General features: G+C 38.6%; 1 protein-coding gene across 1 annotated transcript; it reads right to left on the minus strand.

Annotated features, from left to right (window-relative positions):
* Window positions 1–18,326: 18,326 nt before the first annotated feature.
* On the minus strand, window positions 18,327–19,074 carry LOC118734290 (putative nuclease HARBI1). Its single transcript, XM_036464003.1, has 3 exons — window positions 18,983–19,074; window positions 18,777–18,921; window positions 18,327–18,717 (listed from the first exon to the last, which is right to left on the minus strand). The coding sequence occupies exons 1-3, from the start codon at window positions 18,986–18,988 to the stop codon at window positions 18,350–18,352; spliced, it is 519 nt and encodes a 172-aa protein (XP_036319896.1). The 5' UTR covers window positions 18,989–19,074; the 3' UTR covers window positions 18,327–18,349.
* Between the last annotated feature and the right edge of the window lie 8,857 nt (window positions 19,075–27,931).

Consider the following 27,931-nt stretch of genomic DNA (forward strand, 5'->3'; position numbering starts at 1 on the left):
GTTTGGACACAATATTTTTACAGTGATAACTTTCAGGCAACTGACTGCAAGAAACAGGTCTTGACATGAGGTTATATATTGTTTGCGGCCGTACGACATTATTAACATCATTCGCCAGTTCTACCCAAACTTTTGCCTTTTTAGAGACAATTTTTGTTGAATCGTCGGCACTAGATAAGCGCTAAATTATGTCGTAAGGTAGAAGTATATGCGCTTTTTGGTTCCAGAGATATTGATAGTGTAGTGCTTACTTCAGCTGAAGAGATGGCTACCACATGTTTTTGCCAAAATTTGAGGAGAAAAAAAATTTGTTTGCGGCATAAATTGGAACTAGACAAGCACTAAATTATGCCGTAAGGTAGAAGTATATGCGCTTTTAGGTTCCAGAGATATTGATAGTGTAGTGCTTACTTCAGCTGAAGAGATGGCTACCACATGTTTTAACCAAAATTTACAGAGCACTAAATTTTTTTTAGCGGCATAAATTGGCACTAGATAAGCACTAAATTATGGCATGTGTGCGAAACCAGTCGGTGAATGTTGTAGTGATTACTTCAGGGACCTCTTGTGATCGATTGTGTGTTCTGCTTTTTGCGTATTTTCTAACAATAATATTTTAGCTATTACATACACCCAACGACAAAAAAGTTTCCATTTCAACCTTTGGCAGTATTTAAATACAAACTCGAATTAAATTAAAAAGTATGCTACTGTACAGTGTTACCACAAAAAAAAATTCCCTCAAAAACAAATGAAAAATCCTCAAAATCCGAACAAATTACTAAAAATTTTCTTTTTACAGATATGAGTATTGTGTACTGCATATTATTTACAGGTACTTAGTATAAAAATTAATTACATTCTCCAATTCAATTGGTACATTTGTTCTTGTGGTTCAAACAAAGTATCACCGTTGTTTTTTATGCCTTGGTTTGTTTATAATATTGCTGCAACTATATCAGTGCTCAATCTGGTCCTCAAGTCAGTCCTACACACTTTTAAACTACTAAATATACGTTCTACTGTAGCATTAGAAAAGATAGAAAAGAGAGATATAATTTTTTTATTGTGAAACTTTTATGAACCTGAAGAATCTTTTAATTCAAAAACTTTTTTCCTATAATTTTCTGGATCTAATGAAGAATCAATATGAATATCCTTATGATCGAACAATGCGTGTTCTCTCCATTCGTTACCGAGATTTTGCAAGTTCAAAATACATAAGTTGAAAATAAAACGATGGATTGAAAAAAATTATCGATAACATTTTGAATATTTAGCAGCAAATGCAGATGTGCTTAAGAGCGAAAAACACCACACAAGGGGTTTGACAAACCAAGCGAAATATCCTTTTCCTTAAAGCTATTTTTGTTGTGTATGGGGGTGTTTGAAGGTTTGACAAGCCGTTTGAGGGAAATCGGAAAAGTAGGTGTGAAGAATGTTTCACAAGCCGCTTGTGTAGTGTATTTTGCTCTTTATAAAACTTCGGAAAGCTTTTTGTTAAAAAATTTGCAGAGCTATTTAACAATTATCTTGTGTTAAACATGGTTGCTTTTGTTATCTGCAAATATATCTAGAGAAACATCCTCCTCACGTTTTGAGGAATTACTCACAAAGTGGCAACTCTAATACTGTATTAAAATCTCGTGTTTTTTAACGATTAGGAGCAATTTGAACTTTTTGACACAACGGCACAAAATTAAATGGAATCCACGTACTGCCTTGTTTGAAAGATTGCAGTGCTTATAGCTAAACCTTTGATTTCTTAAAACAAATAAAGGGAAAGCACGTCCAAATTATTGGAATCCATTAACAAAACATTCAGATTCGTAAATAGTTTGAAAATAATATTAAATTCTAGAAAAATAAATATTGATTCATTAGGACGTTGTTGTTGTTGTAGCGGCTACAAAAACTTCGCCCAGAACTCAGGGAGACCAAGAAGCGTGCAGCTTCTACAGGGTCTGTCCATAGGGTCAGTGGCGTCAGTTGAGTGGGGTTTTGTGGGCTTGCGAAAAGATGTTTCGAGTCGTGAGGTGTCTCTCCGCATGCCGGACACTCAGTGGGCACATCCGCATCTAGTCTGCTCAGTTACGAGTTCAACCTGCTGCAGTAGCCAGAGCGAAGTTGGGCTATTGTTGTCCGAGTCTCCCCTAAGGCAGACGAAGCTCTGTCTCGTCCACGTCAGGTGGTTGTGTGCCCAGAACGACAGCCCTAAAAGGAGTTGCCTATACGCCGCTATGTCTGAATTTAGCATCCCCGCTAAACTGATACGGCTGTGTAAAATGACGTTAAGCAATACCACCAGCTCCGTCAGAATTGGGAAAGACCTCTCCGAGCCTTCGTCACCAAACGGGGTTTCAGACAGGGCGACTCCTATTCATGTGACTTCTTTAATCTGAAGTTGGAGACGATAATAAGAGTTTGCAGAACTGAACCACTCAGGAACAATTTACTACAAGAGCGTGCAATTGCTGGCTTATGCTGATTACATCGACATCATCGGTAACAAAAAGTCTGTTCTTCCTTTTCAAAGTTGGATAAGGAAGCAAAGCCAGTGGGTCTGGTGGTAAACGAGGACAAGACGAAGTATCTCCTGTCATCAAACAAACGGTCAGCACATTCGAGCCTTGGCACCCACGTCACTGTTGACAGTTATAATTTCGAGAAAGTGGAGAATTTCTTTTACTTGGGATCCAGCATTAACACCCATAATGATGTCAGCATGGAAATCCAACGCAGAATCACTCTAGCCAAAAAGTGCTACTTTGGACTGGGTAGGCAATTCAGGAGTAAAGTCCTCTCGACGTACGAAAACCACACTCTATAAGTCACTCATCATGCCCGTGCTGGTATATGGCGCAGAAGCACGGACAATGACAACATCTATATATATAAATGTGAATGTTTGCTTGTTTATTACCGTATAACTTTTGAACCGAGACACGGATTCGCACGAAACTTTGCACACTTATTTGTTTTTACCCGGGGAAGGTTATAGGCATAGAGAAAATCGGCAGTACTGGAAAAGGGGGCGTGGCACCTCCCATACTAACTAAAACTTTCATGTTGTATATCTCTTAAAATATTTGTGGTAGAGTACTGAAACTTGGTGTCGAGATAAATGAAACTAATTCCATACTCATGCGAAAAAATGGGCGGAATTGGAAAAGGAGCATGGCAGCTCTAACTTCGGAACTGTAAGTCACATGAACTTGAAATTTGGTTTGCAGACATATGTATCTATGGTAGGTGATTTTAGTAAGGTATATATATAAATGAGTCTGTAAAAGGGGGACGTGGCACATCCCAAAGGCGTGGAATTTTTTATCAGCTATAACTTCGGAGCCATAAGTCACATAAGCGTGAAATTTGGTTTGCAGACATGTCTATGGTACATACATAGGTGCTTATAGTAAGGTGTACATAAATGAGTTTGTAAAAGGGGGCGTTGCACATCTCGTAGGCGTGGAATTTTTAATCAGCCATAACTTCGGAACGATAAGTCACATAAACGTGAAATTTGATATGCAGTCATATCTATGGTAGGTGCTTATACTAAGGTGTATAGATATAAATGAGTCTGTAAAAGGGGGAGTGGATCATCTCATGGGCGTGGATTTTTTAATCAGCCATAAGTTCTGAAAAGTCACATTAAATTGAAATTTGGTATGCAGACATATCTATGGTACATATGTGCTTATAGTAAGGTATGTTTATATAAATGAGTTTGTAAAAGGGGGCGTAGCACATATAACAGGCGTTGAATTTTGTATCAGCCATAATTTCGGAACCACAATTTACATCTCCCCTTTAATTCTTTCTCATATGCCTTTCGAATTTACAGGACTCACTTTCCAGCCCGCTTAGCTTTTGCAATGACAATAAACAAGAATCCCTTAAAGCAAAACCCAAAACTTTACCGAAAATAAAATCTATGATAATATGAAGTACTAAAAACATGTTGTGAAATAATATTAGAGTTATTATTCCAAAGAAATTAGATAGTTAAAATTGTAATATTACAACATTGGTATTTATACTATTACCTACAGTGACGGGCAAAACTGTAACATGGTGTAACACTTTTTACTTCAGCCATCGCTATCTTTCCAAGTTCTAACGACTTTAATACTTTTGTTGTATATTCTTATTGGTAAACCTGTACTTCCTCTCTCATAAAATAAGGATCCTGGCTATGTTTGTGGCTCCCCTATATTCTATACTAACTTTTACCCGCGGGTTTCACCCCACGTCTTTATACGAATATGAAAAATGATTTATGTAAAGATGTTATATTATATTTCTGCTCTAATTTTACTATAGGAGAATACGAAAGGACAGTTGTATAGCTTGGCTGTTATGCAATGAAATGTAATAATAACTTTTAGGCACAGCAGGTGTTTTAATTTACATTAAAATACCTCCAATAAATTATATATGTATGTACAGTGACGAGCAAAACTGTTACATGGTGTAACAGTTTTTATTTCAGTCACCGCTATATTTCCAAGTTCTAACGACTTTCATCCTTTTGTTGTATATTATTGTTGGTACATCCCTACTCCCTCTCTCATAACGATTTGAAGTCAATCCAACAACAATAATAAAACCAGCAGACAAAAATGTAAATTAATGCAAATGTTACAGTTTTCCACTCATATATTTTAAAGCACTTTTTAACAATTTTCACGAAAAAAATAACTATTAACACAATGTTCAGTACCCTTTTGCTTGTTTTATTTCCTGGATGCGATTTGGCATACCTTATTTGTATCTCGGTAAAAATTCTGGAGGTTTATCCTCCCATATATCCTTAGTTTGCTTTCACAGCTCCTGTACTTGATTTTACGGACTTTGATACTTAAGCTGTGCTTTTAGTTGATTTCGAGGTCATTTCAAATCAGCAAATTTTTGCTTTTGTATACAGGCTTTGCGAACATGTGCAGTGTGGTTTGAGTGATTTTTCAGCAGAAACTCTAATTTTTTCGACTACATCTTGCAAATTTTGTTGAAATATGAACAGATACTGTTCCTTACGCATAATGCGCACTAACGGACCAACAAAATTTTTTAAATACAACCCCAAACTATTATTGACCGACCACTGTGATTCACAGTTTGCCTTACATGATGCGCATGGGCTTAATTTGGGTCTTTGATCCAATACCATGCCCGGCCATGTGATTGAACGCGATTAATTTAGTCTTGTCATACCAAATAACCTTCAATTGAAACTTAAGAATATTTTTTTTATTGCACTCTGAACGGCCTAACATATCCCAATAGGCAACGGTCCGGTTTTCGTGCGATGCAGCAAAATGCTGCCACACTCGCACATGTTCACAAGATATCGGACCGTAATATTTTTTGACAGACTTCCTTTGTCCTTGGGAACACTTTAAGCTATATTTTTTCTCAGTCTTAACATTTTCAAGTAGCAAATTCCACAAATTTTTTCCACTTTTCGTGCGGTCCCGCCTTTCCGCAGTAAATCTATTATTTACATTTATGGTTCCTTATTAACTATATTATTTACTGGTGATCACTTCTTCAATAAATTGCAATACAGAAAAAAGTCATCTCACTTCTAACTAAGTAAGAGATAACTGTAAAAGGCAAAACTCAGAGTGAGTGCAAAACTGTAACATTTGCCCTAATTTACATTTTTGTCTGCTGGTTTTTTATTGTTGTTGTATTGACCGCAAATCGTTATGAGAGAGGGAGTAGGGACAATAATACCAACAATAATATAGAACAAAAGGATGAAAGTCGTTAGAACTTGGAAATATAGCGGTGACTGAAATAAAAAGTGTTACACCATGTAACAGTTTTGCTCGTCACTGTACATACATATATAATTTATTGGAGGTATTTTAATGTAAATTAAAACACCTGCTGTGCCTATAAGTTATTATTACATTTCATTGCATAACAGCCAAGCTATACAACTGTCCTTCCGTATTCTCCTATAGTAAAATTAGAGCAGAAATATAATATAACATCTTTACATAAATTATTTTTCATATTTGTATAAAGACGTGGGGTGAAACCCGCGGGTAAAAAGCTAGTATAGAATATAGGGGAGCCACAAACATAGCGAGGATCCTTGTTTCCTACTGTCTTTGGTTATGTTTTATTCTGTCAAACTGGTACTCTCGCTATATTGCAGTCATCATCCTTATATTTTTTTTAATGTTTTTATAATTATTTATTAAGTTTTTTTAATGAAACGATTCTAACTTGAATTTATTGAAAATATAAAAAATGATACTAGTTCCCAAAAAAAAAATCAGTGATATGAAAAATATAAGCTGTAGATACAGTGGCGAAAATATAAGTATGAAAGAGACACTCTATTTCCCTTTCGATTATTTAATGTTTATTATTTTTTTATGGAAGTGTAGCTCGTTTTATAACAAAAACCATGTAAATCAAACCTTTTACAAAAATTATCAAAATTCGACAAAGTTTCATCAAAATTTTGAGCTTTTTATTAGATTTCTTAGAAACAAATTTTAAGTAGCTAGGACTTGCCGTTAATTTTTGGTATTTTTTTTTTTTTGTGGAAGGTGTTGCTCATTTGCTCCATGCAAGTAATTTGTCGAACATGCTTTGTATGGAAGAAAATGCGCGAACAAAAAATTGCCAAAAATCAACGGTAAGTCCAAGCTACTTCGAACTTGCTCTTTCTTATACTAAGATTTAAAATTCTAAAATTTAAATTTTAAAATTTATTAAATTAATTAAAATTTTTCCGTCAAAAATAAAATGTAAGATATGACTATTATTTTTTCGGTCAAAAATAAATGTTAAAAATTGAATTTTTTTTTTCGGTCAAATATTAAAGTTAAAATTTGACTTTTATTTTTTCGGTCAACTATTAATGTCTAATATGAGTCATTTTTTCGGTCTAAATAGCAGTTTACATATTCACAATACAATATGGTTTAATAAAAAATGCACATCCTTTCAATTGCAGTTTTCTATCTACTGTAAATATATTGAGTTTCTTTAATTCAAGCTTTACGTTATTCATCTTTTTACTGGATTTATTAACAATTAATGTACATATGTAGATGCCAAGTTCTGCTCCGACAAATTGTAACGCAATTCGCTAAGAATAAGCTTACTGCTGAGAACGCGCGTCTTACGCTAACTTGTGTGGCTGGCACTTGATGTATAATACATTCCAGATCTATTAGTCGGGGATATATAAATGTTGTACTCTCCCAGTAATCCATAAGGTCCGATCAAAATCAATGCGCTTCTCCTTATAGGTGCCTATGTCCATAAATGCTTTTCGAACGTAATCTTCGGAAAAAATAAAAGTCAAGTTTTGACATTTATATTTGACTGAAAAAAAAAACAAAAGTAAAATTTTAACTTTTAGTTTTGACCGAAAAAATAAAAGTCGTATTTTAACTTTTACATTTGACCGAAAAAATAAAGGTCAAGTGTTAACTTTTGTTTTTGACCGAAAAAATAATAGTCATATCTTAACTTTTATTTTTGACCGAAAAAATTAAAGTAAATTTGTAACTTTTATTTTGACTGAAAACATATAGGTGAAAAAATAACTATTTTTTTTACTTTTTTTTAAAAAAAAGCATAACCGTTACGGTCCCTGGTAATGTGCAATTAAAATTTTAATTGCAATTATTTTTTCAATAAATTAACGAGATGATTAAAAAATTAATTGAATTATGCCCAACACTGCTTATAACTATATGTCGAGGTTGAAGCTTTGAAGTTATATAGGACTTAACATCTTTTACCGAAGTCTCACTTGAAAATCACGAAACAAACACAGATTTAAAATTTATAAATTCCTTATTTAAGCCGGGAGTGGGTAAAGAATTATTTGGCAAGTCCCAATGTCTAAAGCAATAAGATTAGGAACTATGCTACTCCACCACTGAACAGCTTAGGGGGCTGTTTATGGTGCAGTTGGCGGAAGCGGGGGCTAATTTGGTTGGAGCAGATTTCCCAAGGGCGACGATGGAGTGGTGATGCGGTGGCGGCTGCGAACTGTGCGGCTGGAAGCGGATGATGAGATCTGGATTACGACGATCAGCGAGTTGCACACGCACGGAAACAATTTTTGCCAAGTAATAATAATGTTCGGCCAAGAAAATATGTACATATACATATAGGTTTCACAAAATCCAGCTTCTTGCAAGGTGCTCGCGAGCGCGTTGCCAACACCCTCAAACATTGATTGGTGGTGTTCACGCTGTACATTGGGTGTTCAAGAAAGAGGATTTACATGGTAAATTTATGTTGATACAACAAATTCAATGAATGTAAAACAAGTAATTGAGATACAATAGATTGCGATAAAATTTAAGTATACAATTCAACAATACAATAGTTACTCTGCTACATCTACAATTAAATCCAATGTGTGATATGTAGAGGATTTGGTTCTCCCTTCAACATACTGCCCGCCCTAGACGTCTTGATCGGCTAGTGCTTCTTGCAGCTCATTGAGCGCCCTGAGAGCTTCGTGCACGAGCAACTTTGTGGCCCTGCCCCTATATTTGGCGGTGCGTAGTCCTTGTGCCGTGCGGTGAATCGTGCGCTTTCCTAGTTTTAGTGGCTGATAGCGCTGACCTGGGCGTGCAGCTGTTTGACGCGGCTTGCCGTGTCTGTTTCGGCTTGAATTTCGGGCCGGGGCAGGGGGGATTGCATCTGCACTGTTTCTTTGGCCTGGGCGGACACTAGCTGGTTGCAAGGGCTTGCGGTGTAGAAGAGAATGGTGCTGGTGGTCGCAGAATCTGCACGTGCTGGTGGAGCTGCATTCGCTGGTTGGATACGATAGTGCGAGGCAGTTCGTGCAATATTTGTGAGCACGAGCCAAAAGATACCGCTGATGTGGTTGCATGTCCTGGAACAGCGGGCACCTGCGTAGTGCATGACGACGTCCGCATACTCGGCATTTTCGGAAGTCCTCCGAACGTCTGGATTCGATGTCTTCCGTATTGGGGGCGATTACCACTCTCGACCGCGGTGCCGGCTGTGGTGCGATTACGACTTTGGATCGAGGTGTGCAGGCTGTGGTGCTTGACTCATTTCGACCTGTAATGAGGCATTTGGGGGATGACTTTAGTCAATTGCCGTCGCAATAATATTTGAAAACAGTGGGAGTAAGTGCATAAAGGTGCATATATAATTGGCATAACTACAGTGTTTCGAGAGGAGATGCTTTGCTGCAAGGCGGTGTAGAGAACAGTGGTTTTAAGCTATGGCGAGAAGTGGTGAAATATTGTAGCTACAGATTTAGTTTGTTTCACTTGGCGGTGGATGGACGTCGGTTTGGGGCAAAAAGCATAATTTGACGATCGGTCTGGTTAGAGTTCCGGTTTGAGTCCGTACGTCGACGGATGTGCCCGTCGGGGCCGGTGTTTGTGTTTATATTGCGTCCTAGACGCCACTCCGTTGGAGGGAGTGTGTCATCGTTAATGAGGACGCATTCGCCGACCTTTGGTTCTTTGGGGGTTTCCTTCCATCGGTATCGCTTCAGGAGGTCCTTGAGATAATCCTCCTTCCATCGTTTACTAAATGGATGGTGGATAACCTTAACTCGTTGCCATCTATTGATTAGAGATAAGTCTTCATGGTTCGCTTCGGGGAGTGACAAAAGAGGAGCTCCTCGGAGGAAGTGTCCGGGAGTGAGGGCAGTAAAATCCGTCGGGTCTTGGGATAAAGATGAGATTGGCCGGGAGCTTAAGACCGCCTCGATCCTTATAAGTAGAGTGGTGAACTCCTCGAATGTGAACTTATGAGTTCCTACTGTTTTTCGGAAATGCATCTTGAAACTTTTCACGGCGGACTCCCATAAACCGCCCATGTGAGGAGCACTAGGAGGAATGAACTTCTAATCGATGCCCTGGGGAGAGTATTTGGAGATGACTTCCTGAGACACTTGTTGGAGAAAAATTGAGAATTCTCGTTCGGTGGCTCGTTTGGCTCCTAGAAAAGTCTTGCCGTTGTCGCTCATCATTCTAGAGGGATATCCACGACGTCCTATGAAACGAGCAAACGCGCCGAGGAACGCCTCGGAGGTCAGGTCGGAGCATAGCTCAAGATGAACAGCTTTTGTAGAAAAACATAAAAAAACGGCCACGTAGCCTTTCACAAGGGTATTCGATCTTAGCAGAGAGGACTTTATCTGAAAAGGCCCAGCAAAATCGACACCGGTGGTAGTGAAAGGCGGAGCGTAAGTTCACCGTTCTGGTGGAAGGGCTTAAAAATACATTTTTTGATGAGCGGCTTGAGCCGAGGAATATAAAACTCCTGCCTTATAACTTGTTGCATGAGACGCGTCTCCGCATGTAAAAATAAGTCATGTGTAAAGCGAATGTATAAGACCGCGAACCGAGACTTTTCGGGGATGATGACTGGATGTCGCTCATTATAACTCAATGTTGCATGAGCCAGCCGACCGTTAACGCGGAGTAAGTTGGGCTTGTCAAGGAACGGGTTTAGGATGAGTAATGAGCTCCGTTTGCTTATTGCGGTGGAGTTGGCTAGTTTTGTTTTCTCAGCATAGTAATACCGGTCTTGGGTTAAGGCTATGAGCCGATGCTTTGCTTTGCGAAGGTCATCATGCGTTAGGGAATCGGAGGGAATAGGACGGATGCCTTTTACTCGATCCTTTAGGTTTCTAATAAATTTGAAGGCGAATGCCATAACTTTTAGAGCGCGTGCATAGCAAGAGAATCGACTGAGGATGTCGGGGTCTTCTTCGGCTGCATGGAGTGCTTCGACTCGCCGTATTTCCGGCGGGTTGATGTTGCGGTGTCCTGTTTTTGGCCAGGCTTCCGGGGGACTAGTTATCCATTCCGGCCCATTCCACCATAGCAACGACGTCGCCAAGTCAGCTGGTTTGCATCCTCTGGTGCCCATGTCAGCGGGGTTATCGCGACTGCGTACATGTCGCCAACTGACGTTACCTATCAGATCGAGTATCTGCGCAGTGCGATTCGAGACAAATGTTTTCCAAGTATAAGGGGGCTTTTCTAGTCATGCAAGGACGATTTCGGAATCAGACTACATTGAGACTGGACAACTGCGACTAATTTGGCGAGGAGGAGAGCGCCACACAGTTCAAACCGCGGTAAGCTTGTGGTTCTAAGAGGTGCTACTTTGCCTTTGGAGACCAACAGATGAGAAGAGATGTTGGTGCCGCTTGTGGTGCGAACGTAAATGTTGGCGCAGTATGCCTTCTCAGACGCGTCGCAGAAGCCGTGTAATTCGACCTGCCTGTCAAGGATATAGTCGACCCATCGGGGTATTTGGATTCTAGAAATTTCTGGGAGGTTTTTTCCAAATTGCATCCATTTTATCAAACGGAGAGGTTTAACCTGCTCATCCCGCTGAGTTCCGTCTAACCAGAGCTCCTGAAGGAGAATTTTGGCTTGAATCATGATCGGCGTAAGCCACCCTGCCGGGCTCGAGGGACCAATGAACAGCTTAGGGGGCTGTTTATGGTGCAGTTGGCGGCAGCGGGGGCTAATTTGGTTGGAGCAGGTTTCCCAAGGGTGGCGATGTAGTGGTGATGCGGGGGCGGCTGCGAACTGTGCGGCTGGAAGCGGATGATGAGATCTGGATTACGACGATAAGCGTTGGATTCTCGCCATTTTATCAAACGGAGAGGTTTAACCTGCTCATCCCACTGAGTTCCGTCTAACCAGAGCTCCTGAAGGAGAATTTTGGCTTGAATCATGATCGGCGTAAGCCACCCTGCCGGGCTCGAAGGACCAATGAACAGCTTAGGGGGCTGTTTATGGTGCAGTTGGCGGCAGCGGGGGCTAATTTGGTTGGAGCTGATTTCCCAAGGGTGGCGATGTAGTGGTGATGCGGTGGCGGCTGCGAACTGTGCGGCTGGAAGCGGATGATGAGATCTGGATTACGACGATAAGCGTTGGATTCTCGCCCGTGGTTTGCGGGTGGGCTTTACGCTGGTTACAAATGGCGTAGATAAGACGCCTGGAGGTTTAACCGGCGACTTCGATTTGACACGCTACCGGCGATCCAATGGTTTTTACAATAAAACACCGTATTTACAAAATCGAATTATTTTAATTTATAATAAGAAACTTCACTCAAATTCGAAATTTACAAATTGCGAGCACCTTCAAAAATCGCAGAGAGTTGCACACGCACGGAAACAATTTTTGCCAAGTAATAATAATGTTCGGCCAAGAAAATATGTACATATACATATAGGTTTAACAAAATCCAGCTTCTTGCAAGGTGCTCGCGAGCGCGTTGCCAACAACCTCAAACATTGATTGGTGGTGTTCACGCTGTACATTGGGTGTTCACCCAAGAAAGAGGATTTACATGGTAAATTTATGTTGATACAACAAATTCAATGAATGTAAAATAAGTAATTGAGATACAATAGATTGCGATAAAATTCAAGTATACAATTCAACAATACAAGAGTTACTCTGCTACATCTACAATTAAATCCAATGTGTGATATGTAGAGTATTTGGTTCTCCCTTCAACAACCATGTTTCCGCTTTTTTGAGGCTTGTTTAAGATTGGGTGAAGGAGAGGATGACGATTCAATGCATTTAAAGTTTTTAAATGCATCTTCATATAGCTTAAACTTTTCGTTTAGAAGTTTAAACTCCTTACTCAACTCCTGGAAGCCACTTCTAGTGCTTCTAAACATTTTACAAAAGTCAACTTCGGTTGATCTATATTTGGGGCAAGACCAACGAATACCTTTGTTATCAGTTATGATATCGGCTACCCTACCATTGAGGACAGCACATGTTACATGAGCTAGGTCATCACACAGCCAACATGAAACGCAACGCTCCAATTCGTTTTTAATGTTGCATTTTTCGAAGCAGCAGGATGAGTACATTTCAACGCTAAAAAGTAACAATGTATGCACAAGAAAAACTCAAGGTGTACGCTTATTGTACAAAGCCTTTCAAACAAGCAGTAACTGAAAGTGTAAGGGCACTATAATCACTTAGTGCAGTTCAATGGTTACAAACCGTGCTGAACTTAACAGTTTTAGAGCCACTGAGTCAGAAAGTTTAAAAGCTTAAAAGCACAGATAAAAAGTACAACAAATAAGCAAGCCAAGATTAGCTGTTTCGATGAAAATGTTGTTAACGATGACAAAATAATAAATTTGGTAAACAAAATGTATGATAGAGCGCGAAAGAAGGCAAAAGGGACAAACAAATGCGAGGTACATATTACACTCTCACGCAAAAGCTACAATAATGCACCAGAGCAGGCAAATATCCACGAAGAATGACAAAAATATTACTTTTTATTTAACGCACTTTATGAATAAATTACTTCAATTTATTGAAACTTGGGGTCAATAGACTTTTCCCGTATAGGTAACAAATATTACAGCTGCTTAGCACTTCGTAGAAGTGATGATTTTAGAATTTCCTTCGAGGGAGTTTTAAACGACCGCACAGTACGAACGTTGCCAGATTTGTTATCTGTTCTTTTAATTCGCCTACATTCTTAGCCAGATACATATTAAAATTTCCTTTTAGCTCCTTAAGCAACCCTGTTAGCAGGTGGCAAGAAACATGTGATTAGTTTAACGGGATTTAGAAAACTAAAATTAGGAAACAAAATTTTCCCTCTCCATTTTCCAATTAACAATTCACAGTAGAGCAGTTTTTTTCAGTTAACAACACTACCCTTCAGGTCGCGTATGTTTTAACCGACCTGGCAGAACTCCGATAAATAGCCGAGTTTGTGTTGTTGCTTTGCGTGTATTTCGTCATTTAAGCGAGTGTTCTTTTGTAGCTCGGTTGCAAAAGAATGCACCTTGTCTTGCAGGGCCGCTTTTCGACCCACTGTGGAAAGCCCTTGTTCTCCAACTTCTCAACTCGCTTACGGTCAAACCCAAAAATTCACTCCTATTCATTTCGTGCCACCGCGAATTACAAAAGTTCCTTTACTGTTCTAATATTTTAATGAATATGCTTAAAACTAATATTAAGGATACATACAGCATTTAAATATTAATATTTAAAAATTAAATATTAAAGCACAGCTGGGCAGCGTCGGCCCGGCGGGCGACAGCGCGTTGCATTCGCGTATACATACACGCTCTGCTTGAGAAGGCAGCGAAAGCTCCATTCAACTGCACGACTTGTTCGCACGCACACAGTGACATCAATTGCACGCACACTACAAAAATGCTGAAGCTGCCCACCTCTGGTTTAAAGACTTAATCAGAACCACCGGTCCGTTATCTAATTTTCCGCAACAACAGCATACGTAAAATTCAGCAAGAACACCTCGGAATAACCGCAACTACCACAACTCTCCAACAAATTTAAATATACGGCAACTTGTTTTTTTCGACACCCAAAGGCCAGCACCAACTAACAGCAACACTCCATCTACCCCAGTGATTCTCAAAGTGGTCCAGGTGGACCCCCAGGGGTCCACGGAAGACTCGACGGGGGTCCACGGTGACGTGAAAAAAATTTGGGGGTCCATGAGTTGTAAATGGGGGTCCACGAAAATGTATCTGGTTTCAATGTAAAGAACCAAAATGGTTGCTTGACAGCCTCTTTATTTAACTTTAATATTTTTGGGTGGTGTATAGTGCTCTTGACGCACTGCTGCACTTACCGTCAGTTGTGTTTTCATACGTGGGGAAGCTTTAAAGACCACCCGCAGACTAAAAAGAACCGGCTGCTGGTATGACAATGAGTGGGGCGCGGCGAAAATTGCTGGGGGCAGATATTTAGGCACTTGTGTATTTTCAATGCAACAGGATAGTACGCCACCATTACCTTTGTTGAAGAGATTCTATAATGTTGAGTTCCCTGAGACTGAATGCTGGTGTGATTCCATCGCTGAGACCGGACTCACACATTGTCAAATCTTCACTGATGGCTCCAAAACTGACTCTGGGTCAAGATCGGGGGTCTTTTTCGAGGTTAATGGAGATAAGCTTCACTTTTCTGTAGGGGAATATGCTTCGGTCTTCTAGGCTGAGGTAATTGCAATACTCAAAGCCATGGACTACGTGGTAAAACATAGGTGGAGGGGAAAGAGTTTACGTGACTGCAGTGACAACCAAGCTGCACTTAAGGCATTGACCAGCGCTCTATTTAAGTATTTCCAAACTAGTTCGGCAATGCAAGTCTCGACTAAAATATGATGGTGAACATAACGAGGTTGTTTTACTCTGGGTGCCAGGTCACTATGGAGTTCCTGGTTATGAGACATCTGATCATTTGGCCAGAGTTGGCTCAGACCAGGCATTCCTCGGTCCGCAATCAGTTTTAGCACTCCCACCTTCGGCAATCGAAGCCACCATCAGAAACTGGGTGAATACTTCGCTCAGAAATGACTGAGAGGCATCGAGGTGGGCAAAACTCATGTTGCCTTCAATCTCACAAGGTTCATCTAATTTTTTGCACTCACTGAGCAGACGACACTTCAGACAACTTGCTGGACTGCTGACTGGTCACTTCACGTGGCACAAACACCTTACTGTGATAGGCGTAAATGACAAGTCCATTTGCCCATCTTGCCTTGAAGAAGATGAGACGGTGGAACACTTTTTGTGCTTCTTGCTCGCTTGGTTATTTGTCATCGATTTTTTTTAAACTCGTTCTTTTCTCTGTTGTCAGTTTCTGAATTAAAAGTTTGGCATAAAAAGCTTAGCCGTTTTGATGTTTTAAGTTTTGGGTTTTAAAAATGTGATAAATATTTTTCGCCTCACTTTAAAACTCGGAGTTATAAAAATAAAATATAGATATAGTACCTACAGAAGGAAGATGTATTCTACCAACCATCAAAAATGTATGCACATGAAAATACATGTTTACTCTTTAGGTACGTGTATCTACTTTTAGGTATAACTTTTCGGCAAATAGGTAAAATATGAAACTTTAATATTCATCACTACTGCGAAGAAATAATATGTGACGTCAGCGAAAGGGTGGATGCTGTGAAATCGAGAAAGAGAGGATTAGAGGTCCGCGGAAGGCGCCACCTTTGTTTCGCTGCATCGTGCATCTACCCCTCAATTCGGGTTCACACCAGTACATATGGCTTTTTCGCTTCCAGCGCAACGACGAATTTCTTGGTGGGCTACTTCAACTTGTTCGCCCGCGACACAACAACTGTGCCGCTACCTTTAAATGTCAGCTTCTTCGCTTGCCGGCCGTCTTGCAACAACAAATGTCCGCTACCACCTTCAATTTTTTTGACCACACAACTGTTTCTATGTTTCTATGTACACATTTACATTGGGGTACAGCTTAACGGCTTGATTGAAACGACAAAAATCACAGTGGTTCGTACATGCCTAGGTGCACAGTTTGACTTGACTACAACCACAAAGTTCACAGTTTTTTGTATATGAGTGCTTCTGTTCATAACGGTTTCATCGCATGATTTTTAGGTGCTTCTAACGCGACTTTTTGGTACGGTTCTTTTAAACTTTTTATTGCAGTTTTTCTTAAAACGTTTTTAGTTTTTCACTGCACTTTTGCGGTTGGATTTAAATTAAATCGTTTTTAGTTTATTACTGCACCATTGCAATTTGATTTATGTAAAAATCAACACTTCTGACACCAATTTGTGGGGTTCTGGGTCCTTCCGTGGGAGAATTTTAGAATGGTAACCCCCCCGAGTACGGAATTAAGGAAAATAGGGGGAGGGGGTTGAGGGGATTCTAAAGGGGGCCTATGTAAAGTTTGAAAACGCGGAACCTTATAGTTTTAAAGTAATTTGTTATTAAAGTTTGTAATTTTCACCAACTTGTATGGGACTATTTAACAATATATAATGCACTTTTCACTAAATTTACACGTTATTTACACTCAATATATGTGCAGATAGTGTGCACGATCAAACAAATAAATACTGTTAGTATATTACAGCTTTTTATGAAAAATTTATTGTTGTTGAATTATTATCAGCCTAATCATGTATCTCGAAGCGAACGTTCGTTTCGTTTGCCAGACGTTTCGTTCGTGCGTTGGTAGTATGTAAGTCGAAATCGTCTGGCAGCACGAAAACAGCTGATCGTTACGTAGTTTTCGTCTAGTTTGGAATTTTTTAAGGCGAATAGAAGACGAAAGTGAGACGACAATCGTTGAAAACAGACGAAAGGTTATTAGTGATCGTTAAGATGGAGGGTTCTGGCAGGAAAAGTAAGAAAATAAAAAATATTACTTGGTTTAAGGAAATATATATTAATATTTATGCTTGTAGCGCTGAAAAAAACTACAACCACTCAATTTGAAGTACTGGTAAAAGAAATGGAGAAAAATCCTGACCTGGCCAGAGATGTTGCAGTGTTTGGATCTGATCGAGGAAGGGTAGAGGAGCGGTGGGAGGAAATTATGAGGAAAATTAATTCTCATGGTCCACCTACACGAACGGCCGTCGAATGGAAGAAAGTAAGCATATGTGCATAAATTGTATGTGGTAGATAAATGCTTGCACACTATTTCCATTTTACTGACATTGAATTTTATATAATTTTTTTTTTCAAGATATGGGCTGACTTGAAAAGCCGGACAAAAAAAAAGATTGCCGAAAATACACGAAGCCTTACTGCTACCGGTGGTGGCCCATTCCGTCACTCTCCGCTTTCCGAAATGGAGCAAGCCATAGACAGCCTTGTTTTTATTTCAAGGACAGCAGCGGCAGAGTTTTCGGCATTCCTTCGATGGCGACCTCTAACATATCAAGGCATTCGTCGATGGAGGAAATGCCTCCTTTACTTGTGACTGAATCGCCAACACTTGACCAACGAAGGCAACAAACAACCCTTCAATCTCCTATAAGGCACAACCAACCACCACCAGTGGGAGTAGTGACTCCCACTACTCAGACAACCCGCCCTACACCAACGCACACGTTACGTTCCACTAATAGGAAGCGCACCTTCCAAGAGACAGTGGCTGAATCTGCCAAAGTCCAAGCAGAAGCCGCTAAAGTGCAGGCTGAGGCTGCAAAAAAATGGCAGAGGCATCAATGCTGCAGGTGGATGCCACAAACAAATTAACTGCTGCAGTCGAACGCCAATCTGCAATTTTTTTAAAAATTTTGGAGTACTTCCGGAATTAATTTTCATAACACTATTGTGACTGTATTGAAGTGATATTTTGTGTTTTTTTTGTGTAAATATTTTTTAGATGTAAGTGTGAATTAATATTTTGTTGCATTTACTTAGTGTATATGTAGATTTAGGATTTAAGACTGAAAAGATATTTTGTTGAATTTATGTAAATATTTTATTAATTTTAAGACATAAATGAATTTGCTGGTGTACCTGAAATCTAGACACACATACTTTATAATGAAACTGCGTTTATAACAAACTCTCTGCTATTCTCATTCTAATAAGGACAGCTGTATTCGAAATGTTACTGTTTTCAAGTTCTTCGTAACTAACAAGATTCTCCATATCTGGGCTCTCCAATGGAATTTGATGTTTGAAAAATATACAAACGTTATGAATAGCACAGCACACATTTACAATTTGTGTAACTTTTTCCGGTGAATAATGTAGTCCTCTCGAGCCAATTATACATCGAAATCGGTTTTTCAAAACACCGAAACATCTCTCAATTACATTACGAGCTTTCGAGTGCTTTGTGTTGTAAATTCGTTGAATTTCATCGGCTGCGCTTCTGAATGGCGTCATCAAGTATGGCTGCAAGGGGTAACCAGAATCACCTACAAAAATTTTCATTGTCAGTAATTGTTTTATAGCCTTTTTAAGTTTTAAAACTTACCGAGTAGCCATGTGTTGGTTTTTCCATTGTTATAATCAGATTTTAGCTCCTGTTCTGCGTGACTCACATTCCAAACAAATGAATCATGATTCGCCCCTGGATGCCTAGCGTCAACAAATGTGATTACCATGTTGTGATCGCATATCTGTAAGGAAACTCAGTTTGTGTATATGTATACTTGTAAAGATAGTAAATCATTAACCTACCGCCATTACATTAAGACTGTAAAAACCCTGGCGGTTCAGGTATAAATGGTGGTTGTCACTTCCTGGCGACTTAAGACGAACGTGTGTTCCATCAAGACAACCAATAACCCCAGGTATTCCGTATTTCTCAAAGAAATATTCTTTAACAGCATTTTCCTCATCGATGTTTCTCCTAAAATTCACCCATTTCTGGCGAAAATGGTCCTCAAAAATATTTAGGCATTCCCTGATCACGTTGGCTGCAGTATAGGGCCCCATCGACGAAATATTTTCGTTACCAACAGATTTTTGGTAACTGCCGGTGGCCAGAAATCTTAAAAAAGTCGCGAGATTCAGCTGTGCGATAGGTGGGTGCTTCTATGTGATGGAGCCATGTGCTCTTTTAATTCGTTTAATATGTATTGGAATATTTCTTTATTGATTCGGAAATTTGCAAGAAATCTTTGCTAATCTTGAACTTGCTCAGTCTCAGGTAGTTCCATTACATTGGTGTGGTCTCGCAATCTCCTCCTCTGTATCCGCCCTTCCCTTTTTTTCGGATTCCTCGGCGTCCGTTAGCAGCATACATTTTTAAAAATTAATTTTCCTTATATTTCTATCTGCAACACAACCAAAACACTTTTAAGCAAAACCGATGTTGCCCATTTAAAATAAAAAGCATTGATATAAGCTGAAAATATTAGAAATCTAAGAAAAAATCTTTGGAAGTACATCAAAATTTCATCCGGCAACATCATACAACGTAACCGAGACGATTGCAACGTAATCGACGTAAAGACAAGACAAAGACGAACGACAGAGTTACAAAATTGCAATCCGTGACGATATCGCCTACAGACGAATCGTTCATGCGGCCTATCGTTCGAGATACATAATAAAGCTGTATGAGAGTACATGCAGAATATGTGCAAATGTCAGCAGGACTGTGTTGCCACATCTAAAAAAACCAAGGGTAGAAAGAAAATACGATTAAAAGGAAAATACGATAAGGTCTTTTGTTCAGATAAAAATAAATAGTAGGGGGATTGGGGTCATATTTTTGCGTAGAATTCCTTTCTGCGTAGGCGGCCTTCGGCTGAGCTTGAGGATTATAACCTTTACCAAATAGAATTCTCCTTTTGGTGTGCACTAGTGATGTAGCCTTGGGAAAGGAAGAGGTAACTAGAATTCCCTTTCTGTGTGATAAAGCTGGGGCTGCCGCCCCAGTGATGTCTATTTATGGTTACTGGGTGTTTTATAAAAATGTCTTGTATATAATAAAATATAAAATTATAAATAAAATAGATAAAATTATAGAATATCTATGGCGCAAAACAATTGGTCGTAAGCATCAGGACCCTTTCGTCAAACTTATTGACGCTATAAAATATACATACAAGCATTAAGAATGTGTTTCAATATTTTATGGGGGAATATGACCCCAATCCCTCTACTATTTATTTTTATCTGAACAAAAGAACCTTATCGTATTTTCCTTTTAATCGTATTTTCTTTTGGTCTTACTTTCCACCCTTAGTTTTTTTTAGATGTGGCATGTACTCTTATAATAATTAAACAACAATCGATTTTTCATAAAAAGCTGTAATATACTAAAAGTATTTATTTGTTTGATCGTGCACACTCTAACTGCACATATAGTGAGTGTAAATAACGTGTAAATTTAGTGGAAAGTGCATTATTATATATTGTAAAATAGTGCCATACAAGTTGGCTAAAATTACAAACTTTAAAAACAAATTCCTTAACAACTATAAGGTTGCGCGCTCTGAAACTTCATACAGGGAACTATTAGACCCCCTCTACCTCCCATATTTTCCTTAATGCTGTACTCCGGGGTAACCAATCTAAAGCCCACCCCCTTCCGTTGAAATAAAAGCACTCTCCTTTCGTTTCAAATTTAGTTTACTTTAAGTTGTATTTAATAGTCTTTATGTTCTAATTACATATGTATGTTTTACTTTGTGGCTTTAGCTGCACACTTTTATTTAGTTTTTAAGTACAAGCACCCGTATACATTTGCTTTGCTTTAACGTTTTAGTTACACACCTTATTTATTCGTCTTCGATTTGCAACATTTGATTTACTTTAAAGTTTAGTCTTTAAGTCGCGCAACTACATTCGTATCATTTTAGTTACACAATCTTTAAAAGTTCTTTTGTTCAGGAAATAAAATTTGTACAGCACTTGGCTTAAACTGCGCCAACATGCTCGCTGTCGTTTGCTACAGACGGCGAGCGGCTCATATGTGATTTTGTCGTGGTAGCGTAAAGATGATTAGCAAAGACGCGGATGATGCGATTGCAATGCTTTTAACTTAGCTTTTTTATGTATGTGTTACTAAAATTTATTTATATTTTACTTGTATGTATGTACATACATATACTTATAGTAATTTAGCCTCATTTATCAAAAATTCAATTAACTAACATGGCTTGGATGCATTTATCCGCCGATGTGCACACTTCAAGCATCAACGCTACAAACGACGAGCATGCTCGCTGAAAATCAAAATTTTTCCGTGTCGTTTGGTGGTAGCGGTCTTACTTAAAGTTCCGCGTCACTTGTAATTTTAGCTGTCATTCGACTTGGTCCCGTTAGTTATTTCATCTGTTCTCATTGCTGGCGAATTTAACATGGCGATGTCGTAGGAAGTGTCAATACCCGCCCCCTCCCCCTCCCCCCCCGCATCCCTTTTTCGATAGTTTCGAACTAGCCCTAAATTCTATAGTCCCGAACCAGTTCTAAATTCGACAGACGAAAGAAAAAAGCATCATGATTTTTCAATCTTTTTTGGTTCTTCCGTGTGGGCGATTTTAAATTATGATTTATTTTGGAACGAATTTCCGTCATCCCTTGTCAAGTTTGGTTTGCAGACAAACCGGTTTCGGCGTTGTGCTATCTTCAGTGTCATTTTTCGTTCGTTTTTAAATTATTTTCAAAGATGTGTTTTCAATTTGAAATTAAATTTGCTTGAATGATAGTAACAGCCAATTTCACGAACGCAATTTAAGTGAAAAATGATTTATATTTTTTGAGTTTTATATGGAAGTTGACAAAAAATAAAAAAATTATTTTTCATTTAAATTGCTGGTGAAACCGGCTGCAAGAAACATACCTTTGGTTTAAATACCATATCTGAGTTTGCAGAGGTGCTTGCAGTTATTGGTTAGATTCCACAAGGTCCCAAGATGTTAAAATGTTAACACAAATTTTTGTTTTGTATTACCAAAATATGAAAAAGCATCTGGGAAGTGCAGGATGGAAGCGTATTTGAACGAAAAAGCCGCCAAACACATACCTATGTAAAGTAAACATGCCCCCGCTGCATCCCTTTTTTGATAGTTCCGAATTAGTTCTAAATTCGGCAGATAAGATCTAGTTCGTTCTGCATCCCTTTTTCGATAGTTCCGAACTATTTCTAAATTCGACAGATAAGATCTAGTTCGTTCTGCATCCCTTTTTCTATAGTTGCGAACCTGTTCTAAATTCGTCACCTTGATATAGATATATTTCGAATGAAGAAGTCCAATAAAATAGTTTTTTAAAAGTACCACATTTCGGTGATTTTGAACTGGTGGGGATCTAGTTACTATCGGACTGCTTTGTTTTTGGCGATAAAGATCTAGTACGGGACTAGAAATTTTATTCAATAGTACATACTCAGATGTGTACATTCAAATGAGGGATGGAAAATCGAAATTTCAAATTGTACCTAATTTTACAATAGAAATGTACCTTTTTGCTGTAAAATGTACCTAAAAAGTAGCTCACGATTTTGTTAACTTTTTTATTATTTTCAGACAATTGTAACAATTTAATAAATTTATACATTATTTGCATTAACAAGAAAGTGATTATATCAATGCAGTTGATTATGTAAATTGGGATGGTCCAAATAAAAGTAAAAGTAAAGTCGGAATTTAAATGCTCTCACCCTCTATGATTGTATTATACCGAAAAAATTGTTTTCGTTTGGAAATCAAAAACTATTTAGGGGTCGCTCAAAGCACTCAAAGTTTTCCATGTATTTTATATGGGAAAAACATGTTTTCGTAGAAATGGTATAGAATTTTCGAAAATCAACATTTTTCTATCGGGAAACTATGTTTCTCTTTTGGAGATTTTTAATAATATTACCCAATTGTTTATTTAACCATTTTATATTATTAACTATTTCTTATACATAAGACCCCTAAACCCTCAAAAAATGCAATGGGGGACCCATAAAAAATCGCTATTATTTGAAATGGTAAAATTAACAATTGGGTATTCTTATTGGGAGTTTCTTAAATAGAAGCAACGTTTTCCAATCAAAAAATAAGGACTTTCAAGAATTCTATACCTTTCTACGGAAACTTGTTTGTTCCTCATATAAAATACATGGAAAACTTTGAGCGCTTTGATCGACCTCTAAATATTGTTTGATATAAAAAAAGAGGTATATAATTTTTTTCGCTATTATTCATTCATTCATTTTATTTAACCCTGCTTATGAACTGTTTGTTTTTAGCGGTCTTTTAATAGTTACATTGTGTTTACATGTTTGAGAATTACATAATTATTGAAAAATATACTGAAAGTGAAAGTATTTAAAAAAATTACATTAGTTTACACAATTTATTCATTTAATATGTTGGCTCTGAATCGCAAACAGTGAACAACATAGAGGTGCACCATGCTGACCTTAAATTGGTCGGTCAATTGGAATATATGCATTGGATTGCTTTCAAACTCTTTTAGATGTGATCCTAGGATCGAGGTTGTAGTCCGTAAAGAAATAATAAATTGGGTACTTGAAGAGCAGATGCTCGAGGCTTTCTATTTGGCCTAGATTGCACTGCGTACATAAAGCATTTGGGTTTATTTTGTGAACCAGGCCTTTGATAAAAAACCGTATGTGGTACTTCGTGGGCAGCCGAACTTGTGCTAAAATTTTACTGACAATTTGTTGCAAGAATAAATTCCCGCCAGAGTGCATTCAGATTACAAATATTTCCGCCTTTAATTATATTCTTCCGCACTTTCAACTTATTCACAATTGAAATTGGCACACATGCAGCGTAGCCACTTTGCTAGAAATCCCGAAAAAGGTGAAGAGTTTTTCACTGTTCGCAAAGAATTTAATAAAGGAACTTGGCCACTTTGCAAAGATTTCTTGTTGCCACAATGTATATGAGTTGCCATTTCTCTTTGTTTACAAAAATGTTCTTATTTTTTTTCGCGAGAAGCGTAGTTCTAAATATGGATATTTATTTGGCTATCGTCTAATTGTACCTTAATTGAGCTCAGTGTACCGAATGTACCTTTTGGTTCGAAAAAGTCAGGAAAAAGGTACACTTTACCTACTTTTTATCCCTGATACAAATACGTGCGTGCTAAATTTTGGTATGAAAATATTTTTAAATATGAACACTTAAAACGATAATCAAATATAAAGTATTAATTTTTACTATCCATTATTTCCCTCAGTTTGGGCCCGGTACAACTCAATTGTTAACCGACTTCAAAAAAAGGAGGAGGTTATCAGTTCGGCGGAATATTTTTTTTTATATATGCTACCACATAACTTTGGACCAAGAAAAAGTGGTACCTCCGAGGTGGTCCCATACTAATTTGGTTTAGATCCGATCATTGGATTATTAAGAAATTAACGGCACTCCTAAAGTTTTATATGAGAATTGAAATCGACTTGAATTCTCATATAAAAATTTAAGAATACCGTTAATTTCCTCATGATCCAATGATCGGATCTAAACCAAATTAGTATCTATGGGACCACCCCTAAGCCACCACCTTTCCGATGAAAAATTTTTCGAAATCAGTTGGCGTGGTTCAAAGTTATGCGATAACATACATAAAAAAATATTCCGATGAACTTATAACCTCCTCCTTTTTTGAAGTCGGTTAAAAAGAAAAATTAATGAGGTAAATTATCAAAGTATTATAAATTTTTTAATAGCTATATTTAAACATTTCAAATAAAATTTACATTACAAATAATATCAGGCCCCCCTAAATTATGCTCTGCGTACGCCTATGAATCTGTATAAACTGTAAAATAAATCCGTGTGAAATTGTATTTGTTCCCTGTGGTCATGTAATATTATGCGACTTCTGTCACAATCCTCCAAAGATTGAAAATTGCCGTGAATGTCAAGTAAATATTCAAAGTGTTTTTCGAATGATATTATAATTTATCCTTAGTATATATCGACAATGGCGACCTAGCTACCGATGTTCAGAGCGTACTTAAATTATGGAGGGAAAATTTTTCCACCCTACTGAATGTTAGCAACACGGAAAGTTGTGGAGAAGAAGAACCCGAGCCCCCAGTCGATGATGACGGAGTCGACGTTCCACCGCCTGACTATGACGAGGTACGAATAGCAATAACGCGGCTGAAAAACAACAAAGTTGCTGGAGCTGACAGCCTGGCAGCTGAGCTATTCAAGTACGGCGGCGAGGGGTTGATAAGATGCATGCATAAACTCTTATGCAGAATATGGTCAGATGAACGCATGCCCGATGACTGGAATTTACGTGTGCTCTGCCCAATCCACAAGAAAGGCGACCCCGACATTCGCGCCAACTACCGCGGTATCAGCCTTCTAAGCATAGGTCTTATCAAGCGTATTGTGTGAAAGACTGTAGCCCACCGTCAATGAACTGATTGGGCCTTATCAGTGTGGCTTTAGACCTGGCAAATTCACCATAGACCAGGTACTCACATTACGCCAAATCTTGGAAAAGACCCGCGAGAAAAGGATCGACACTCACCACCTATTTGTCGACTTTAAAGCCGTCAGAATTGGGAAAGACCTCTCCGAGCCGTTCGCCACAAAATGGGTATTTAAACATGTGGACTCCCTTTCATGTGACTTCTTTAATCTGATGTTGGAGAAGATAATAAGAGCTGCGAAACTGAACCGCTCAGGAACAATTTACTACAAGAGCGTGCAATTGCTGGCTTATGCCGATGGCATCGACATCATCGGTAACAAGAACCGCGAAGTCTGCTCTGCCTTGTCCCACGTTGGATAAGGAAGAAAAGCGAATGGGTCTGGTGGTAAGAGGACAAGACGAAGTATCTCCTGTCATCAAACAAACAGTCAGCACATTCGCGCTTTGGCACCCACGTCACTGTTGACAGATATAATTTCGTGAAAGTAGAGAATTTACTTGGGAACCAGCATTAACACCGATAATAATGTTAGCATGGAAATCCAACGCAGAATCACTCTTGCCAACAAGTGCTACTTTGGACTGAGTAGGCAATTCAGGAGTACAGTCCTCTCTTGAGGTACGAAAACCACACTCTATAAGTCAATTATCATGCCGGGCTGGTATATGGCGTAGAAGCATAGACAATGACAACATACGATGAGGCGGCTCTTGGAGCATTCGAGAGAAATATCTTGCGGAAGATTTACGGGCCTTGACGCGTTGGCGACGGCGAGTACCGCAGACGATGGAACCATGAGCTGTATGAGCTCCGCTGGCTTAGCCATGTCGTTCGAATGGACACTGACGCTCCAGCTCTGAAAGTATTCAACTCGAAACCCGCTGGTGGTAACAGAGGAAAAGAGGGGCCCCACTGCGATGGAAAGGCCAGGTGGAGAAGGACTTGGCTTCACTAGGCATTTCCAATTCAGTTGGCACAGAAGAGAAACCACTGTCGTGCTTTGTTGGACTCGGCCAAAATCGCTTAGGCGGTTACAGCGCCAAATAAGAAGAAGATATCGTCGCTCCCAACGAAGAGTAGCACATCTCAAATTACCGTCGAAGACTAGCACATTTCATTATTCGCGTCGAAAAGTAGCACATTTTAGATTTTCGCGTGGAAGACTAGCACATTTCATTATTCGCGTCGAAAAGTAGCACATTTCAGATTTTTGCGTGGAAGAGTAGCACATTTCACTATTCGCGAGGAAGAGTAGCACATTTCAGAATTTTGCGTGGAAGAGTAGCACATTTCAGATTTTTGCGTGGAAGAGTAGCACATTTCACTATTTGTGTGGAAGACTAGCACATTTCAGATTTTTGCGTGGAAGAGTAGCACATTTCAGATTCTCGCGTAGAAGAGTAGCGAATTCATATAAAGTGGTACTAGCAGCCGTACAAAAACCAAACATACATTTACATATGTTATAATTATTTCTCCTCGACTAAGCTGAGAGTTTAATGTTGTGTATGGAGCTTTTCGGTATTTTATTACAAATAGAATAAACGTTTATTTTCCTCCTACTTGTTTTGACGCATATTCGGGTCTTCCTCAGGGAATCTATTTATAAATACGAGAAACATATATGCACATTACGGTGGTCCAAAAATGCATGTGGAAAAAGTAAAGTCGGAATTTGTATGCTCTCACCCCTATGATTGTTCTATACCGAAAAAAATATACCCCTATTTTTTTATTTTGAAAACAAGAAATATTTAGAGGTCGCTCAAAGCGCCCAAAAACCACTTTTGGTAGAAATGGTTTGGAATTCAAAAACACTAATATTTTTCTATCGGAAAACTCTTTTCATCTGCAATATTCGCAATAATAGTACCCAATTGTTTATTTAACCATTTTTGCATTGCAACTATAATTTGTAGATCCGCCAAAAACCCCGAAAATACGATGGGAGACCAATAAAAAATCGTTAGTATTAAAAAATGGTTAAATAAATAATTGGGTATTATTATTGTAAGTCTCCTGAAGAGAACCAGAGTTTTCCGATCGAAAAATATTGATTTTCAAGAATTCTATACCATTTCTACGAAAAGTTTTTTTTCCCCATATAAAAATACATGGAAAACTTTGATCGCTTTGAGCGACCTCTAAATATTTTTTGATTTTAAAGTAAAAAAATAGGGGTACACTTTTTTCTATATAGAACAATCCTAGGCGGTTAGAGCATTACAATTCTGACTTTACTGTTTTGGACCACCCTAATGTACATG

This window comes from Rhagoletis pomonella, unplaced genomic scaffold, assembly GCF_013731165.1.
Source record: "Rhagoletis pomonella isolate Grant_MI unplaced genomic scaffold, Rhpom_1.0 Rhpom_scaffold_00002, whole genome shotgun sequence".
Taxonomy (NCBI): domain Eukaryota; kingdom Metazoa; phylum Arthropoda; class Insecta; order Diptera; family Tephritidae; genus Rhagoletis; species Rhagoletis pomonella.